The following is a 20,361-nucleotide window of genomic DNA, read 5'->3' as shown; positions in this document are numbered from 1 at the left end:
CGTTTAATTGTTTGAGAAACTGACAGACTGTTTTCCAAAGCGGCTGTATCTTTTTATATTCCCACCAGCAGTGCACAAGTGTTCCAATTTCTCCACAGCCTCACCAACACTTGTTATTATCTAGCCATCCTAGTGGGTATGAAGTGGTATCTCATTGAGATTTTGAATGGCACTTCTCTGATGACTAATGAAATTGAGCATCTTCTCATGTGCTTATTGGCCATTTGTACATCTTCTCTGAAGAAATGTCTATTCAGATTCATTGACCATTTTAAAATTGGATTATTTGTCTTCTTTTTTTCAATTTTTAGAGTTCTTTATATTTTCTAGATACAAATACCTTATCAGATATATAATTTGCACATATTTTCTCTCATTCTGTGGGTTGTGTTTTCACTTTTTTTGTGTGTGTGTGTGAGGAAGATTGGCTCTGAGCTAACACCTATTGCCAATCTTCCTTTTTTGCTTGAGGAAGAGTGGCCCTGAGCTAATGTCTGTGCCCGTCTTCCTTTATTTTTTTTTGTATATGGGATGCCACCACAGCATGGCTTGACGAGTGGTGTAGGTCCGTGCCCGGGATCCGAACCTGTGAACCCTGGGCACAGAAGCGAAGCATGCCAAACTGAACCACTGCGCCTTTGGGCTGGATCCTGTCTTCACTTTCTTAATGGTATCTTTTTTTGTGTGTGTGAGGAGATCAGCCCTGTGCTAACATCTGCCAATCCTCCTCTTTTTTTTTTTTTTGCTGAGGAAGACAGGCCCTGGGCTAACATCCGTGCCCACCTTCCTCCACTTTATATGGGATGCCGCCATAGCATGGCTTGCCAAGCAGTGCGTCAGAGTGCGTCCGGGATCCCAACCGGCGAACCCCGGGCTGCCGCAGCGGAGCGCGCGCACTTAACCGCTTGCACCACCGGGCCGGCCCCTTAATGGTATCCTTTGAAGCACAAAAGTTTTTAATTTTGATGATGTCCAGTTGATCTATATTTTATTTTGTTGCTCATACTTTTGGTGCCATAGCTAAGAATCCTTTGCCAAATTCAAGGTCATAAAGGTTTACCTCTATGTTTTCTTTTAAGACTTTTATAGTTTTGGCTCTTAAATTTAGACCTTTCATCCATTTTGAGTTAATTTTGGTATATGCTGTGAAGTAAGGGTCCTACTTCATGTTTTTGCATGTGTCTTCCAGTTATCCCAGCATCATTTGTGGGGAAAGACTAGTCTTTCCCCATTGAATGGTCTTGGCACCCTTGTCCCAACTCAATTGACCGTAGATGTATGAGTTTATTTCTGGACTCTCAATTCTATTTCATCGATCTCTGTGTCTGTCCTTGTGCCAGTCCCTCACTGTCTTGATACTTGTTGCTTTGCAGTAAGTTTTGAAATTGGGAAATGTAAGTTCTCATACTTTGTTCTTTTTCAGGATTGTTCTGGTATTCAGGGTCCCTGGCAATTCCATACAGTTTTTTTTTTTTTTTTGAGGAAGATCAGCCCTGCGCTAACATCCATGCCAATCCTCCTCTTTTTGCTGAGGAAGACCAGCCCTGAGCTAACATCTATTGCCAATCCTCCTCCTTTCTTCCCCCTTTTTCTCCCCAAAGCCCCAGTAGATAGCTGTATGTCATAGTTGCACATCCTTCTAGTTGCTGTATGTGGGACGCCGCCTCAGTATGGCCCGACAAGCAGTGTGTCGGTGTGTGCCTGGGATCTGAACCTGGGCCGCCAGTAGTGGAGCATGCACACTTAACCGCTAAGCCACGGGGCAGCCCCACTATATAGATTTTAGAATCAGCTTGTCAATTTCTATAAAGCAGTCAGCTGGGATTCTGATAGGATTTGCGTTGAATCTGTAGGTCAGTTTGGGGCGTATTGCCATCTCAACAAAGTTAAGTCTTCTGGTCCGTGAACTTAGGATGTTTTCCCATTTATTTAGTTCTTCTTTAATTTCTTTTTTGTTTTGCTTTTTTTTTGTGAGGAGGACCAGCCCTGAGCTAACATCCAATGCCAATCTTCCTCTTTTTTGCTGAGGAAGACTGGCCCTGGGCTAACATCTGTGCCCATCGTCTTCTGCTTTATATGGGACACCACCACAGCATGGCCTGACAAGCGGTATGTCGGTGCATGCCTGGGATCCGAACCAGCCAACCCCGGGCCTCCGCAGCAGAGCGCTAGGGCTTAACCGCTTGCGCCACTGGGCCGGCCCCCTTTAATTTCTTTTAACAATGTTTTATAGTTTTCAGAGTATGTTTTACACTTCTTTTGTTAGATTTATTCCTAAATATTTTATTTATTTATTTATTTATTTTATTTTTTAAAGATTTTATTTATTTATTTATTTTCCCCCCAAAGCCCCAGTAGATAGTTGTATGTCATAGCTGCACATCCTTCTAGTTGCTGTATGTGGGACGCGGCCTCAGCATGGCCAGAGAAGCAGTGTGTTGTTCCGCGCCCGGGATCCAAACCCGGGCCGCCAGCAGCGGAGAGTGCGCACTTAACCGCTAAGCCACGGGGCCGCCCCATATTTTATTTATTTATTGTTGCTCTTGTGAAAACAATTATTTTCTTCATTTCATTTTGGATTGTTCATTGCAAGTGTATAGAAATACAATTGATTTTTGTGCATTGATCTTGTATTGATTTTGTGTATTGATCTTGTATCGATTTTTTTTTTATAAATTTTATTTATTTATTTCTTTTTCCCCAAAGCCCCAGTAGATAGTTGTATGTCGTAGTTGCACATCCTTCTAGTTGCTGTATGTGGGACACGCCTCAGCATGGCCGGAGAAGCGGTGCGTCGGTGCGCGCCCGGAATCCAAACCCGGGCCGCCAGCAGTGGAGTGTGCGTGCTTAACCGCTAAGCCACAGGGCCGGCCCTGATCTTGTATTGATTTTGTGTATTGATCTTGTATATTGTATTCTGTAACCTTGCTGAACTCCTTTATTAGTTCAAATAGTCTTTTAGTGGATTCCTTAGGGTTTTCCACATACAAGATGATGTCATCTGTGAGTAGAGATAGTTTCACTTCTTCCTTTCCAATCTAGGTACCTTTTATTTCTTTTTCTTGCCTAATTGCCCTGGCTGGAAGCTCCACTACAATGTTGATTAAAAGTGGTGAGAGCAGACATCTTTGTCTCATTCCTGATCTTAGGGGGAAAGCATCCAGTCTTTCATCCTAAGTATGATGTTAGCCGTGGGTTTTTCACAGATGCTCTTTTTCATGTTGAGGAAGTTCCCTTCTATTCTTAGTTTGAGAGTTGTTATCAGGAAAGGGTGTTGGATTTTGTTAAATGCCTTTTCTGCATCCGTCGAAATGATCACATGATTTTTGTTTATTGATGTGATATATTACATTAATTGATTTTTCAAATGTTACACCAACTTTGCCTCCCTGGGATAAATCCTGCTTGGTCATGATGTATAATTCTTATAATAAAAAAATAACTATTAAGCAGCTAAATTTGGGGGTAATTAGCTAAGCAGCAATAGATAACTAGTTGAAGCTGCCTGGTGTGAGGCCATGGGCACCTCTTTGCCACCTTAGCCCCCAGAGGATTGTGACCACGAGTGGGGCAGCTACCTTCTCTGGGGTCTGCTCTCTTCGCAGCTGCAAGGGCCTCTTCTCTCCAAGGCTTGGTGGTGGGATAGCCTCACATGGCGCTGGGAGCCACAGACTCCCTCTTCTCTCTGGTGGCACAGGGTTACAGCTGGAGCATGGGACACCTGGAGGCAGAGCTGGGACTAGAACCTGAGCCTCATGTCCCCTGAGTTTCCAAATTCTTTCATTGGGAGCGAGGACTCAAGCTTGGCTCTCAGCTGTGTCCTCCTGCGGCTTTCAGTCATGCTTAGATGCATGAGGAAGACAGGTGTTGTCTATTTGCATGAGGGTCTAGGTTGTCCTCTGGAAAATAACTCACCCTAAATAATAAGAGAGTCAGGCCCTCAGGCTGGTTGGAGCAAACCTCCCGTGCTGGAAGGCAGAGTGATGCCCTGACTGCTCCGGCCCACTGCTCAGGTTGTGCTCTGTTCCTCAGACCCCAGTCCATGCCAAAGGGGGAGGGAGCTGTGAACATTACTAGAGGAGTGGCTTCTCTATGTCTCTGAGAAATGCTGGCAGCCCCACAGAGAGATGCTCCTGTGTGCAGAGAGAGCCTAGATGTCATATACTTGAGAGAGCATTCTGGGCACATGCAAGACTCCCTCTGCCTGGTCCCAAAAGAAGTGTGTGGAGTCGTAGTTTCAAAAGGGGATAGAGTTCTAGGTATTTTGCTGGTAAAGGCTAGAGCGACAGAAATACTTTTGCTGAAATTGAGAGCAGGCTGGTGCGCCTGGTGGCCTGAGAAGCAAGGTTCGTTCTCTCATTCAGAACACCCGTTCTGTCTTCCTGCTCTGGTCAATGCCTGGGCCAGGCTCTAGGGGAGGTAGAAAGGGCTCACACACTGCCTTCCCTTAAGGGGCTCGCTGACCTGTGGGGAGATAGAAGATCCCAATGATGAGCAGTAGGTATCATGATAAAGATAAGCACTCAGCCAAGCCTGCAGGCTTCCTGGAGGAAGTGACCTCTGAGTGGAGTTTGGAAACATCAGTAGAAGGTGGCAACATGAAGCTGATGGGGTGGGTGTCGAAAGCGCAGCGAGCAGGGAGAGCTGGGATGGGGGTAGTCTAGAACATTCTCTTCCTCCTTTTTCATCATTCTCTGCCCACCTCCTCTTTCCTTCTCCCTGTCTTCCTTTGCTCTTCTGTTCCCATCTTCCTGTGAGTTTGCCAGCCTCCCCTATCCCCACCCCGCCCCCAGTCCAGGCCCATCGCTCACCAGGGCTAGGTCTCTACTAACTGCCAGTCCCTGTGTTCATGGAGTCCAAGGGAAGGAAGGAATTTTCAAAACTGCTGCCAAACCAGGAGACCCCAGGTGAAGAGCGGAGTGACCTCTGCAGGCCTGACCTTTCTGTGGGGCTGCACGCACGTGGCACCAGCAGCCCTGACCCTGCAGCCACACGCGTAGCACACAGTCCTGTTTATTTTGTTTTGTTTCACAGCATTATTTTTTTGTGTGATTATAAAAACCATACATGCCAGTACTTTTTCTTTTTTTAAACTATTACATAAGCGATACACTGCAGAAAAATTAGTATATACAAATAAGACAAGAAGGTAGTATTGCAAAGAGGATAGGGGCACAGAGTTCAGAGCCACGTGGGGCAGTTATTTAGCCTCTTTGTGCCTCAGTTTCCTCATCTAGAAAATAAGTGTAATTGTCATACCCCATTCACAAGTGGTTGCAGGTCCCAGCACATAGTAGGTGCTATGTTAGTATTTGCTATTATTATTATTGGCAAGTAAATAAAAAAATGAAAGAAAAGAAAGGAAAAAAATTACCTATAATTCTCTAAGCCTGAGATAAGGACTGTTAACCCTTTGGGCTATATCCCTCCAAACTTTGCTCTGTGTACGGTATATGCTCTATAAATATGGTGGGTATATACCCAATGCAGCATACAATATTGTCACAACTCTTATTTTCCCAATTAATCGCTCATGCTTGCACGTGTTTTATTAGCAAGAAATCCAGGATCTTGAGACTATCCTGAATTACCTAGGAACTTTGAGGGCTTAAACCAGGCCTGGAATAGCGACGGCTGTTACTTCTTATGGCCACATGGTGTCGCTATTGAAGCCTGGTCCCAACCAGTCCCCAGGACATGCTGGTGAATGATACTGTTAGATCTTTTTGAAAACGTGCTCACCTCAGCAAGGGGGCCCCCCAGGCCTGAGATCCCAAGCTTGCAGCTTTCAGTGCTCAGCAGCTCTCTTTCCTGTACACTTCCCACTAGCTAGGGTGCCTGCTTCGAGAGTTCTAGGTTAGGACAGTTTCAGGCATTTGCCGCCTCCTAGACCCAGAACCTCAATTTTCTTTTCCTCCTCAGGAACCCACCCTAGGAACCCTCCATACATAGTGGGTTGCACGCCCTTTTCCTGGGAATGTGGTTGCTCACTCATTCACGTAGTGCTGGCAACCCTCTCAGGCGCTGAGGTGGTTAGCCATGTGTGGAAGACATTAGCTCACCCAATGGCTACTTTCCTTCCCCTTCTTCCTCACTAACAGAGACAGCCTCCCATGGTACCCACCTTCCCAGCTTCTCCTGCAGCTGGGGCAGGACATGTGACTCAAACCTGGCTGGTAGGTCCTGAGGGAATGCCAACTGGAGGATTTCTAGAAAAGATTTTCCTCCCTGATAAATACACATGAACACATTTCAGGAGAAATCTCCTTCCTTCTTGTATGTGAGATGACAAGACTCAAGATGAAGGCTGTGGTCGCCAGCCTGCAAGATGATCTCCAGGAGCTTCACCACCTGGTATTCATGCCTTTGTGTGGTCCTCTCCCACAATGAGTCAGGCCTGGCCTGTGTGACCAAGGGAAGTAGCAGAATACAGACCTAGAAGGCTAAGTCATGATGAAAGGTACAGAAGTTTCTGCCTTGGTCCCCACAGAATGGCTCCCTCTGGAGGAAGCCAGCCACCATGCCGTGAGGACATTCAAAAAGTCCTGTAAAGAGGAACCAACAGCCAGCACCAACTTGCCAGCCATGTGTGTAAGCCACCTTGGAAATGGGCCCTCCAGCCCCAGTCAAGCTTTCAGATGATTGCAGCCCCAACTGATATCTCACTGCAGCCTCGTAGGAGGCCCTGAGCCAGAGCACCCAACTAAAGTACTTCTGAATTCCCATTGAAACCATGGGAGATAATAAATGACTGTTGTTGATTAAAGGGGATTTGTTATACAGCAATAGATAAATAACCAAAGGCCAACATTATAAAGATTTATAAACACTATGAAAAGGAAAGACGGAAAACACCAGAGTCTTTGATGATGTCATGGTGCCACCAAGTTAACCAACCTGAAACCTCCTGCTTCCTGACTTCTTCTCATGTGAGGTAATTAATGTCCTTGTTTAGCTGCTGTTGGGTCTGCTTGCAGCCAAACGCATCCTTACTGATTCATCCTTTAAAAGAAGACTTCCTGGGAATTTCTGAAGAGTGATTCCTGGGTGATTTCCTGTCACCTTTTCTTCTGTGCGGCAGGAAATTTCTTTTACTAAAAAAAAAAAAAAGGGACACAACTTCAAACTGTGATGAGAGCCCTTCTGGAAAGTTTCCACTAAAAAGAATCTCAAATAAATTTCTGTATTAGTCAGAGTTTATGGGGGCAAGTAACCGAGTGAGTTACGATGGGCCAACTCACAAGTTTTTATTGTATTTATTTTTATTATTTTTGTCTAAATGGGGTCGTACTGGACGTGATTTTTTTTTTTTGCTGGGGAAGATTGGCCCTGAGCTAACATCTGTGCCCATCCTCCTCTATTTTATGGGGGGTGCCTGCCACAGTGTGGCTTGGCAAGCGGTGGGTAGGTCCTCACCCGGGATCTGGACCTGTAAATCCCAGACCGCCAAAGGGGAGTGTAACAAGTGTAAACTTAACCGCTACGCCACCGGGCAGCCACTGGACATGCTTATTGTACATTCTTATTTATAATTCACCATCATATCCTGAACACCTTTCAGATCAACATAGACTAACATTATGTAAAGGGCTGTCTGGTGCTCCATTGTGTAGAAGTAATGTTATTTATTTGACCAATCCCCTGAAACCTGGAATCTAGACTTTTGCCATTTTTTTGATATTACAATCACCACATTAATTTTTTTATTGTGGTAAAATATGTAAAACATAAAATTTACTGGTGTAAATATATTTAAGTATATATTTCAGTGGCATTAAGTACATTCATCTTGTTGTGCAACCATCACCGCTACCCATCTCCAGAACTTTTTCATCATCCCCAACTGAAACTCCATACCCACTAAACAACAACTCTCCATTGATGCCTCCCCAACGGCAACCACCGTTCTAATTTTGGTCTCTATGATTTTGCCTACTCTAGGTACCTCATATAAGTAGAATCAGACAATATTTCTCCATGTGTGTCTGCTTTATTTCGCTTAGCATAACATCCTCAAGGTTCATCTGTGTTGTAGCATGTGTCAGAATTTCCTTCCTTCTTCTTCTTCTTTTTTTTTTTTGCTGAGGAAGATTCATCCTGAGCTAACAACTGTGCCAATGTTCTTCTATTTTTTAGTATGTGGGCTGACAGCACAGCATGGCTGCTAACAGGGCAGTGCAGGTCTGCACCCGGGAACCGAAACTGGCTGGCTGAAACGGAGCATGCTGAACTTAATCACTAGGCCACCAGAGCTGGCCCAAATTTCCTTCCTTTTTAAGGCTGAATAATATTCCATCATATGAATATACCACATTTTGCTTATCCATTCATCCATTGATACACATTTGGGTTGTTTCTACCTTGGCTATCGTGAGTAGTGCTGCTATGAACATGTTGTTGTTAGTGCCGTGGAGTCGATTCTGACTCCTGGTGGCCCTGTGTACAGCAGAGGGGAACCCTGCCCCATCTTTCTGCGCCATCCTCTCACCTTCTGGCGCTCTATCAGACAGTGCTCCACTGCCATTCCTAGGCTTTTCATGGCCAGTTTTTCAGAAGTGGGTGGCCAAGTCCCTCTTCCTAGTCTGTCTTAGTCTAGAAGCTCTGCTGAAACCTGTCCACCATGGGTGACCCTACTAGTATTTGAAATACCCGTGGCATAGCTTTCAGCATCACAGCAACACACAGCTGTCACAGTATGACAACCGACAGATGAGTGGTGTGGTTCCCTGAGCGGGAAATGAACCCTGACCGCGGTGGTGAGAGCGCTGAATCTTAACCACTAGACCACCAGGGCTGGCCTCTGCTGTGAACATGGGTGTACAAGTATTTACTTGAGTCCCTTCTTTCAATTCTTTTGGGTATGTACCTAGAAGTGCACATTTACTTTTAAGGGAAAGTGATTTTGAACATATTTTGCCTCAATTTGCAGAAACCGCAGACTCTGCAGTGCCAGACAGCCTGAGTCTTGCTGGGGCTGGGAGGGGGCTGCCGCATGTGGTGAAGGATTTGCAGCCAGCATAAAGGTGACCCATCCTCTTCCCGTGTCCTCCTGTGTGAGTGGGGGCCCCAGATCATGCACAACATTGTCTTCCTCAGTCCGCGCTTTTCTCCTTCAAAAACATCCTGTCAATGTCTATGTGGAAATTTTTCTGTCTTTTGAAAAGCAGAACTTTTGGGTCCTGGCTCCCACGTGAAGGTCAGAAGGCAGCAGCATCTGCCTGGAGACTTCTGGAGAAATCAGTGGGATCTATGGGAGTTGCAGCAGGATGCCTGCCCTCAAGGAGCCTGCAGCTGAGGTGAGTGACAGACACACAGGCAAACTGCGAAGCGGAGTGGACCTTCTGGGACCATCCAATCTCTCCACCACCATGACCACCAATGTTGTGGGGAATAGGGAAGCCGAGGCCCAGAGTGGGAAAGAGTCCTGTTGTCCCCTCGCAGGATTGGAATCCGGGCTTTTAATCACCCATGACCCTGTGCTGCCCACTGCTGGCCTCTTGCTCCTGGGGCGCGATGTTCTTCAGCTTTTTTCCTAAGCAGCCTCTGGGGCAAAACCTCTTTATCCAGAACCCCTCGAGGGGTCAAATCCTGGGTTCCTGGGTGGGAGCCACACTTGGAATCTTAGGAGTCCAGGGCCGTTGGTCATATCTCGATGCTGCCCTCCTGGCCAATACCCAGCCTCCCTGATCTGACCAGTCCTGGGAGTTCTGACTCATGAGCGGCTCCTTTGTCCCTGCCTGGCTCTGAAAGCCAAGGCAGGGTGGCATTCTGGCCTGGCCGAGGGGAAGGCTGGACCCTGGAAAGGGGTGACCATGACCAGCCCTGTCTGGGACAGCAGCCTCTGGATGGAGGGCCGCTCTATCTTCGTGCTCACTAGGCTGCAACGTTCTTGAGTGGTTTGCATGAGTGTGAGTGTGTGTGTGCACGTTTATGTGCCTGGGTTCACACTCATACAGTCATACTTGAGGATGTAGCTCTGCCTGTCACTCCTCGGCTCTGAGAGCAAGGCTGAGACCAAAGTTCCATCTATGTGTGCCGGGGAAAACCCATTCTGTTTAACAAACACGTAGCACTTCCTCAATACCAGGCAAAGCTCTAGGCACTTTTCAAACACTTTCTTAGTTAAGCCACAACGACCCTATGAGGTATGTACTATTATTATCCCCATTTTATAGATGAGGAAACTGAGACACAGAGAGGTGAAGTGATTTGCCTAAGATCAGATGGCCAGTGAGTGGTGAGTCTAGCTCCAGGACGCAGGATCTTAGCCATGATGCTAGACTGCCTGCATGTGCTCATGTTGGAGGCTGATTTTGAACTTCCCTTTGTTTCACCAAGACCATTGCCATGGGGGATGTGGTTGAACCGCACGGCAGAGGCTGAGGATGGATCACCACCATTATCCCAACAACAATAATAATAGTCCACACTCAGTGTGCCAGGCTCGACGCTGGGAATAGTGTCACATGGACTAGTCTCAGCTCCTCCTCACAGTGAACCCCTCAAGCACTTCTTCTTCTCTGTGTCACACGTGAGGACACGGAGACTCAGAGAGCTTGGGGACTTGCCCAAGGCACAAAACCAGGAAGAAGCAAAATTGGAATCGGAACCCAGGCCTGTCAGACAGCAAAGTGCACATTCTTGCCGTGTTGCCAGACTGGTTTTTTGTTTGTTGGTTTGCCTTAACTTTTTAAAAAAAAAATTGAGGTGCAATTCACATAACATAAAAATTTAAACATTCTAAAGCATACAATTCGCTTATTCACAATTCATACATTCACAATATTGTGCAACTATCACCTCTCTCTAGTTCCAAAACATTTTCATCACCCTGAAGGAGACCTTGTAGCCTTCAAGCATTCCCTCCTCTCAGCCCCTGACAACCACGCACCTGCTTTCTATTTCTATAGACTTAACTATTCAGGATATTTCATAGAAATGGAATCATATAATATGTGGCCTTTTGTGTCTGACTTCTTTCACTTAACATGTTTTCAAGGTTCAGCCATGTCGTAGCACGGATCAGGACCTCATTCCTTTTTATGGCTGGATAATATTCCATTGCATGTACAGTCATGTGTTGCATAATGACGTTTCAGTCAATGATGGAATATGCATCAAATATGATGGTGGTCCCATATGATTAGTGCCATATGGCATAGCTGTGTAGCAGGCTGTACCATCTAGGTTTGTGTAGGTACACTCTGTGATGTTCGCACAGTGACAAAATCGCCTGACAATGCATTTCTCGGAATGTGTCCCCGTCATTAAGCAACGCATGACATTTTGTTTACCCGTTTATCAGTTGATGGACAAGTAAGTTGTTTCCACATTTTCACTGTTGTGAATAGTGCTGCTATGAACATTCATATACCAGTATTTGTTTGAGCCCCTATTTTCAATTCTTTAGGAATATACCTAGGAGTGGAATTGCTGGTTATGTGGTAATTCTATGTTTAAACTTGTGAGGAACGACTATACCATTTTCCACGCTGGCTGAACCATTTTACATTCCCACCAGCAACGTATGAGGGTTCCAATTTCTCCACATTCTCACCCACATTTGTTATTTTCTGTATTTTTCATTTAATTTTTAAAAAAATTCTAGCTGTCTTAGTGGGTATGAAGTGGTATCTCATTTTTTTTTTTTTGTGAGAAAGATCAGCCCTGAGCTAACGTCCATGCTAATCTTCCTCTTTTTGCTGAGGAAGACCGGCTCTGAGCTAACATCTATTGCCAATCCTCCTCCTTTTTTTTTCTTCCCCCCAAAGCCCCAGTAGATAGTTGTATGTCATAGTTGCACACCCTTCTAGTTGCTGTATGTGGGACGCGGCCTCAGCATGGCCGGAGAAGCGGTGCGTCAGTGCGCGCCCGGGATCTGAACCGGGGCCGCCAGTAGCGGAGCTCGCGCACTTAACCGCTAAGCCACGGGGCCGGCCCTCTCGTTGTATTTTTTGATTTTTACTTCCCTCATGACTAGTGATATTGAGCATCTTTTCATTTCCTTGTTGGTCATTTGTTTATCTTCCTTGGAGAACTGTCTATTCCGTCCTTTGCTCAACTTTATTTGGGTTGTTTTCCTTTTGTGCTTTCACTTTTTATTTAGAAATAATTTCCAACTTACAGAAAAATCACAATATAGTACAAAGAAACCCATATAATCTTTACTCAAAATCCATCTATTATTAACATTTTGACCCATTTGTTTCTATCTATCTGTCTATCTATCTACTATTTTTTTCCTGAACCACTTGAGAGTAAGTTGCATACATCATGGCTTTTTACCCCTAAATACTTCAGAATAAGGACTTCATTACATAACCATAGTATAGTTATCAACTTCAGTAAATCTGACACTGATATGATACTCCTTCCTAATCTACTGTCTGCGTTCCAATTTTATCAATTGATCCAATAACGTGCATTTTCCCTTCCAGTACAGGACCGTCTAGAGTCCCATGTTGCACATAATTATCATCTCTCTTTTAATCTGAAACAATCCCTTAATCTAAGAAAGACATAAATAACGTTTTATGACTTTGAAATTTTTTAATAATACAGTCCCTTTAAAAAAATAGTGTTCCAGGTGCCGGCCCCGCTGCGTAGTGGTTAAGTGCGTGCGCTCCGCTGCTGGTGGCCCGGGTTCGGATCCCAGGCGTGCACCTGTGCACCGCTTGTCAGGCCATGCTGTGGCGGCGTCCCACATAAAGTGGAGGAAGATGGGCACAGATGTTAGCTCAGGGCCAGTGTTTCTCAGCAAAAAGAGGGGGATTGGCATGGATGTTAGCTCAGGGCTGATCTTCCTCACCAAAAAAAAAAAAAAATAGTGTTCCATGCTCTTGCCATACGATCCAGAAATTATGCTTCTTGGTATTCACACAAAGGAGTTGAGAACTTATGTCTACACAAAAACCTGCACACAGATGTTTATAGCAGCTTTATTCATAATTGCCAAATCTTGGAAGCAACCAAGATGTCTGTCGGTAGGTGAAAGGATGAATAAACTGTGGTACATCCAGACTATGGAATATTATTTAGCACTAAAAAGAAATGAGCTATCAAGCCATTAAAAGACCTGGAGGAACCTTAAATGCCTATTAGTAAATGAAAGAAACTAATCTGAAAGACTGCATACTCTACGATTCAAATATGACATTCTGGAAAAGTCAAAACTGAGGAGACAGTAAAAAGATCAGGGGTTTCCAAGGGTTGAGGGGAGAGAGGGATGAATAGGTGGACCATCGAGGATTTTTAGGGCAATGAAACTACTCTGTATGCTACTATAATGGTGGATATATGTCATACATTTGTCCAAACCCATAGAATGTACAACACCAAGAGTGAACTCTAATGTAAACGATGGACTTTGGTGGTAATAATGTGTCAAAGAAGTTCATCGATTATAACAAATGTCCCACTCTGGTGGGGACATTGATAATGGGGAGTCTGTGCATGTGTAGGAGCAGGGAGTGTATGGGAGCTCTCTGTACCTTCCCCTCAATTTTGCTGTGAACCTAAAACTGCTCTAAAAAATAAAGTCTATTAAAAAAAATAGTGTCCTTCAATTTGAGTTTGTCTGATGTTTCCACGTGATTAGATCCGGTCGTGCATTCCTGGCCGGAATCCTGCCTAGACGATATTGTGGCCTGCTCAGGTGCTCACTGTACCTCATTGATGATGCTATTCTAATCCTTTGGTCAAGATGTTGCTTGATTCTTCTACTGTATAGTTACTCTCCCCCTACCTCCCACTACTAGTAAACAATACACAAAGAGACACTTGAGGACCACGCCAATATCTTGCCCCCCATCAAAAACTCCCCCCTGGATTTTGCTTCCATTGGTGAGTTTTGCCCGGGCTGTCTTCCTGTAGGCAGTCCCTCGGGCATCCTTGTTTCTCCAGGTAGGGCATTAGACAGGAGTGGGTGCTAGCCTTCACTTACAGTCCAGTCCAGTGCTGCCCTCCTGGCCAATACTCAGCCCTCCTGATTTGACCCGAGCTCGAGTCCCTTCTTCGTTCACAGCCCACCTCTCGTGTGGGCAGCCAGACCCTCTCACAGTGAGCAAGACTCTGGAGACCCATCTCGTTTCCTGTCCTGAGAAGCTTCTCTTCCTCATCGCAGCCACTGTAGCCGCAGGCTCGACCAAGGGCACGGTACTGTCCAGTCACCCAGGGTCGGGGGGCTGGGAGCTGTCTTCCCCCTTAGCAGTGCTTGGAGACTGGGGATGGTGAAATCTCACCAGCGAGGCTGTGGTGGGCTCATCAGGAACCTGTGATAAGATGCCAAGCAGTTAAGGCAGCTGCTTTGAGGTTGAGAGGCTGGGAGCCCACAGGAAGTGAGCTCTCGGTGCAGAGCCCATGTGTCTTCGCTTCGGCACTCGTCCTGGGCCAGCAGCTGCAGGCTGGCGAGGGTGCGGGCATGTCCGCGGAGCGCCGGGTGCCTGGGGCAGAGGGGCCTCAGGGCCGTTCCCCAGGGCCAGGCGGGTGCTCTGGGCCCTCAGGCTCAGGTCAGTGCCCCCCTTCGGCCATGCCCGCCCCCTGGATCCTGCCCCGCTGGAGAGCTAATGTGGCCGCTGCGGTGCTCTGCTACATCAACCTCCTGAACTACATGAACTGGTTCATCATCGCAGGTGAGGAAGCAGACGGGCATCCTGGGCAGCACCTGCTCATCCCCTCACTGGCTGCTCTGCTACCGGCTGGCGTTGCGTATCCCTCGTGGCCTTCCGTCCTGCAAACTTTCTTCCTGTGCAGCGCATCCCTGCTGTTCTCACCCCTGGAGGTGTTTTCAGCCATGCCTGACGCGGGGAAGGCCGATTGAGCTCCCAGTGCCGCCCCAAACTAAGAGTGTGCACATGGGTGTGGGTGCACAACGGGTGGGTGAGCACAGCAGGGAGGACCAGCCTTCAGGCAAAGGCCCGGAGGTTCTGGGTGGAATGCCGGGGTAAGGTTATGGAAGATAGGGCAGCCTGGCCCAGCTCCCAAGCAAGAAATAGCTTGCTGGGTGTTTCCGGGACAGCAGGCTGCGTGCAAACCTTCCACATTCTGCCTTCCTTCCTGCAGACACCAGGCTTCTGCTCTGTCTTCTTGTCACTCACTCATTTACTCATTCATTCATTCATTCATTCAAGGTTCAACCTTCTTTTCTCTCTTCATCACTGATTCATTCAAGATTGACTGAGCACTAACTGTGGGCAAGATCCTCTGGTGGGCCTTGGGGACCCAGGGGAGGGGCAGTCAATCTTGTAGTTCCTGAACTCAGGAATGACAATCTCATGGGGCAGAGGGAGAAGCTCATTAACAGGGATCCTGCAAGGCAGAGAGATGTGGCCAGGCGAGGGAGGCACAGACCAGCCTGTGGAGCTCTGAGGGGGCACCTGCAGTGGCCAGGCATCGCTGGGGCCAGGATATTGATTCATCAGCTACCAGCCTGGCACACCAGAAGCAGCTGTGGAATGAATGGGACTCAGAGGGTTGCAGACAGCACCAGACCCAGTGTCCGTCTTTTTTTTTTTTTTTTTTTGTGAGGAAGATCAGCCCTGAGCTAACATCCACGCTAATCCTCCTCTTTTTGCTGAGGAAGACCGGCTCTGAGCTAACATATATCGCCAATCCTCCTCCTTTTTTTTTTTCCCCCAAAGCCCCAGTACATAGTTGTATGTCATAGCTGCACATCCTTCTAGTTGCTGTATGTGGGACGCGGCCTCAGCATGGCCGGAGAAGCGGTGCGTCGGTGCGCGCCCGGGATCTGAACCCCGGCCGCCAGCAGCTAAGCGCGCGCACTTAACTCCTAAGCCACGGGGCCGGCCCCCGGTGTCCGTCTTTGAGGAGCTCAGAGGGACACAGAACACATGTACCAGTAGCTCTAAGACAGAACAGAGTGGGGTGAGACTCAGAGGGGCAGCCCCAGGACGAGTGACTGAGGGTTCCGGCAGAATTCATGGAGGAGGGGAATTTAGTTTGGGCCTTGAAGGCCGAGAAATTTGACAAGGCAGGAATGGGGTGAGGCATGGGCCTTCAGAGAGAGGGGTCAGCGTGAGCCAAGGCACATGGGGTGAAAGTGCATGCTCTGATCAGGGATGGAGAGGGGGAAGGAAGTAGGAAGCTATTCTAAAAGGGTGTTTGGGGCCAAATCATAGGCTTCTTGGGTGCCAGGCTGGGAGCTTGGACTCTCTGCCGAGGCAAAGGGGAGCTATGGAAACATTTTTTAAGGGAGGGACTAATAATCAGATTTGAGGCCCTGATGGAGGCAAATGAGATGGGGAGGTCAATTCAGAGCTCCTGCAATGGATTAGGCCAAAGCTGAGGAGGCCTGGGTTGGAGTGTGGGTGGCGGGCATGAAGAGGAGGGGAGGCAGCAAGAGACAGAGGGGAGCGGGCAATTGTGAGTGTGGAGCTCTTTGAGCCCCTCTGGCTGGGTCCCTGCTCTCTGGCCACTCGCCCTGGGAGGCCCCTGGCCGGGCCGTCAGACCCTGAGTCCTGCCTGCCTGAGGCCCCATCCCTGTTGGGACTTCCTCTGGCTGTACAGAGGAGGCAGGAGAAGTGAAACCACGTTGCGTGCTGGGGACGGCTGGGGGCAGCCATTCTCAGGGCAATGAGAATTCTTGTGTGGGAAGCAGCTCTTCGGGAGGCCAGAGTGACAGCTTAAAGGTGAAAAACGAGGCTGGGGCCACACCTGGCCCCGGGCTGCCCCCAGAGCGCCACAGGCTTGGGAGGAGCCAGGAGCAGACAAAACGAGGGCACGAGCCCTTCCTGGAATGGAAGAAGAGTGCGACTGTAGAGAATTTTTATGTGGCTATTTACTTTGCTTATCTGTGTTGTCTGTTTTTTTCTCTCCAACGAATATATCTTATTAGTGTAATTACAAATATTAAAAGGAAGGAAAGACATGCAGGGTGGTGGGCCTGGATGCTGTGGCGACTGGGCCCAAAGTCAGTATCTAAACAAACATCTCTTCCTTCGCTTCTCTGCTCCTTTGATCTGTCTTTGCCTGCTGGCGGGTCTTGGGGGAGTAGATGTGGGGCTTTCTTCCCCACCATGTGGGCATTTCTGCAGGGCCCCATCTGGGGCCTTCTGCTCTCTTCTGTCACCCCGGGTGGTAGGGTGAGCTGCCTCTGGCTGGGACTCTAGTGCCAGCTCCAATTCCAGCTGCACAATCGTGGGAGGCTGGAGCCTCTGTTTCCTCATCTGCATAATGGGGACAATGACAGTCCCCACCTCTTAGGGCCACAATTGCAAGTGTCCAGCTCAGGGCCTGGGCCTTGGCCATCCCGTAATTCAGGGAGAGTGATGACTGTTCCTGATAATGACGGGGCCAGAGCCTCCCAGCTCAGACGAGCAGGTGCCTTGATCCTGACTAACTCTTTCTGAACTATCACCAAGGGGCTGGGGGGATTTCAGGGAACAGAGCCCGGGGTCTTGGGGCCCGCTTCCTCTCTCTGCATTGGGCTGAGCACCCACTGCACCAGCCCATGGCCTAGCAAGATCCTGGAGGGGCTTCAGAGACCCAGCTGCCCCCAGGGCAAGAGCCTGCTGCCCTCAGGGAGGTGGGGTCATGGTCGGACCTCATGGGGACCTGCCTGTGAAGCTCTTAAGTGCACTCCCATGTCTGTGTGTTCATGCCTCTGGAGGAACAGGCTTGTGCATGCACGTGTGCAGGCCTGGGCACACATGTCTTTGCATGTACATGCTCACGCGTGTATATGTACGCCTATGAATGTCTGGAATTTGCACACGAGCAGGGCTGCTGTGTTGCACAATCCCAGGGTCTAAGTGAATGGCTATTTAGGCTGGAGTCTAAGTGAATGGCTATGCACCGTGCATCAATAGGGAGCTGCCAGTCACTCTGACTGTGACGCATGTGTGCACATGCGTGCGTGCCTGTGGGAGTGTCTTTATGTGTACATCTCAGTGTATATGTGTGTCTGGGTGTACGAGACTGGGCTTACACGCCTGTGGAGTGCAGGCTCCTGTGTGTGCATATACATCTGTGCCTCTGTGAGGCTGTTTCTCTGGGTGTGCCTGTTTGTATGTGCGTATGTGGAGCCACATGTCTGTGTGTCTGCATGACTGTGTGTCTGTGGCTGGGGGTGCGTGCTTGTGTATGAACACGTGTGTATGTCTGTGCCTTCGGGATGTGTGTTTCTGTGTGTGTTTGATGTGCACTCACCTGTGTGTGCTGGCTCCTGTATCTGTGCGTGTGTGTGGTTGTACGCATGCGTGGGAGAGAGGGGAAGAGAACAGTGGGCCCGGGTGCCACGCCCTGTGCGGTGTGGGTAAGTGGTGGCCCTGTCCCAAACGCGAGGCAGCTGCCTTTAGAGGCCTGCAGGGCCACTTCCCATTTCCTGAGCGCTGTCCGTCTGTCCACAGGAGTGCTGCTGGATGTGCAGAAGTTTTTCCAGATCAGTGACGGCAATGCTGGTTTGCTTCAGACGGGTAAGGAGGGTGTCCCGGGCCTGGAGCTGGGGCCCTGGGCTCAAGCTGGAGTGGGGTCTTTCAGCGGGTCCTGTTCTGGGCCCAGCTGCAGCTGCTGGGAGATGGGGGCCAGGCTGTGCCCCTGGCACAGAGGAGTGAGCACTGAGGATGGGTGGTGTTCGGGTGTGAGGGACAGTCCGGGTGGGAGAAGGAGATGGCTCTGGCTGAGACCTCGTGCTTGAACAGCCCCTTTGGGTTTGAGAACAGGGGCTGCGGAAGGAGCAGAGGGGGAGGAGCTGGAAAGGCTCCTGAGCTTCGGATCATGGCTGTGGGGTTGGTCACTCATCCTTTCACGTTTTCTCAGCTCAGCTGGGGACCGGAAAAGCAGCCAGGGCTGAGGAATCCTGACACATGCTTTCCTCTCACAGACCTGAGCAATCTGACCACCAGGACACACACAGACACAGACACATACCCTGCCATGGGCTCAGAGGGGGTGTGGGCCCACAGAGCCACAGTCCAGCAGCGAGGAGCAGCCACATGTCCCGTTCCAAGGTGGGGGCGGTTGGGGTCATGAGGCACTAAGTTTCCCCTGTGGGTGCCTGGATGGTGGCACACACACGGACACACACATAGCCATGTGTGTGCACACACTGTCACAACTCAGGATACACCTGTGTGCACACACCCAACCTGTGACTAGCACGTGCGTGCTTCCTCTCCGCAGGCCCCTCCCCCATCCTAATAGTCCATCTCCACGCCTTGGAATGAGGCTCTCACACTGTGGTACGGGGACCCTGGGGACACAGAAGAACTTTCCAGGGGCTACATGAGCAGAGTCTTGAGAGCATCTCTTTACAGATCCTCAAGGCCATGTATTTCTTTCCTAAGATGGATCTGCCTGAGAACAAGCCTCGGTTCTCCTTTCCCACATCCCGTTTAATAATCACCTGCCATCATTTTAAGCAGGAACATACACCTCTCTCCCATTCTGAGTTTTACTATGGTGCACTGCCCTGGGTGTAAAAAGCTCCAGGGTGCCAGCCAGAGGGACCCCTTGGGGATGTTTGGCTTCTGCTGGGGAGGCCCTGGGAACAAAGCAGAGGGAGCGCCAGCAGAAACCCACTGGAGGTGTTTCCTCCCAGCCACAAGCCCATGGCAGGGCGCCAAGCCTTATCTAGCTGTTCCGATGGTGTGTGACAGTCTACTATTTATCTACGATTTAGAATTCAGAAGTGAGATGGTTGTCTCAGGTATGGGTGTCAACCCATTTATTTCAATAAAAAAATGAAGCCAACATTTTAACATCTTTCTTACAGACAGCCAGGCTGGTCTGTCTGATGGATTTGGCAGCTAAGGACAGGTTTTGCTCATCAGACCCTACAGCGGACATTTCCCATAAACTGAATGAACTCGATCTGCCGTTCCAAGGATTTGGATGAAAATATACCTAAAAACGTACAATAGTGTTGGAAATCACATCCTTTGCAACTATTTAAACTTACAATAGAAACGTTTTAAATGTCAGCTGGGAATGCAGGAAGGGGTACATAGTTCTATAAACTTCTTTAAGAGGCAAAAGAGTTAGCAGACCCTGCTTTAGACTGGGGGTCTTTTCCAATTGCTCCTGCCTTGGGGCTGAGGCCCGCAGCCAATGCTGATCTTCCAGTTGTATTTGTAGCCAGAGTGAGACTGTCTCGGCTCGGTACCCACAACCTTGTAGGTTATAAACAGACAATGGTAGTTAAGTCAACATGTCCCTTCCCTGGTTCTTACCATGGTGAATGGGATTATTACTACAAGGCCCCTGATAAGTGAGATGCCGTGGAGGGAGAAGTTTGTGTGTATATGAGAGAGAGAGAGAGAGTATGTGAACGTGTGCATGTGGACGTGTGAGTGTGTAGTGGGGATATGTGTGAGCGTGTGTTTGGGAGTAGGTGAAGGGGAGGGT

General features: G+C 48.4%; 1 protein-coding gene across 2 annotated transcripts in view; it reads left to right on the top strand.

The window, feature by feature from the left end:
* The first annotated feature begins 14,234 nt into the window (after positions 1-14,234).
* SPNS3 (SPNS lysolipid transporter 3, sphingosine-1-phosphate (putative)) overlaps positions 14,235-20,361 on the top strand; it is a 46,890-nt gene continuing 40,763 nt past the window's right edge. Inside the window, exons 1-2 of one of the 2 annotated variants that reach the window (XM_058560026.1) lie at positions 14,235-14,630; positions 18,366-18,431. In XM_058560026.1, coding sequence (XP_058416009.1) covers positions 14,420-14,630; positions 18,366-18,431 — 277 coding nt within the window. In that variant the 5' untranslated portion in view covers positions 14,235-14,419. The remainder of the gene's footprint in view (positions 14,631-18,365; positions 18,432-20,361) is intronic. The other variant, XM_058560025.1, reaches the window with a different exon arrangement.

The sequence above is a fragment of the Diceros bicornis genome, chromosome 18 (assembly GCF_020826845.1).
Source record: "Diceros bicornis minor isolate mBicDic1 chromosome 18, mDicBic1.mat.cur, whole genome shotgun sequence".
Lineage (NCBI taxonomy): Eukaryota > Metazoa > Chordata > Mammalia > Perissodactyla > Rhinocerotidae > Diceros > Diceros bicornis.
Note: the sequence above shows the minus strand (reverse complement) of the source record. Positions and strands in the feature narration are given on the sequence as shown.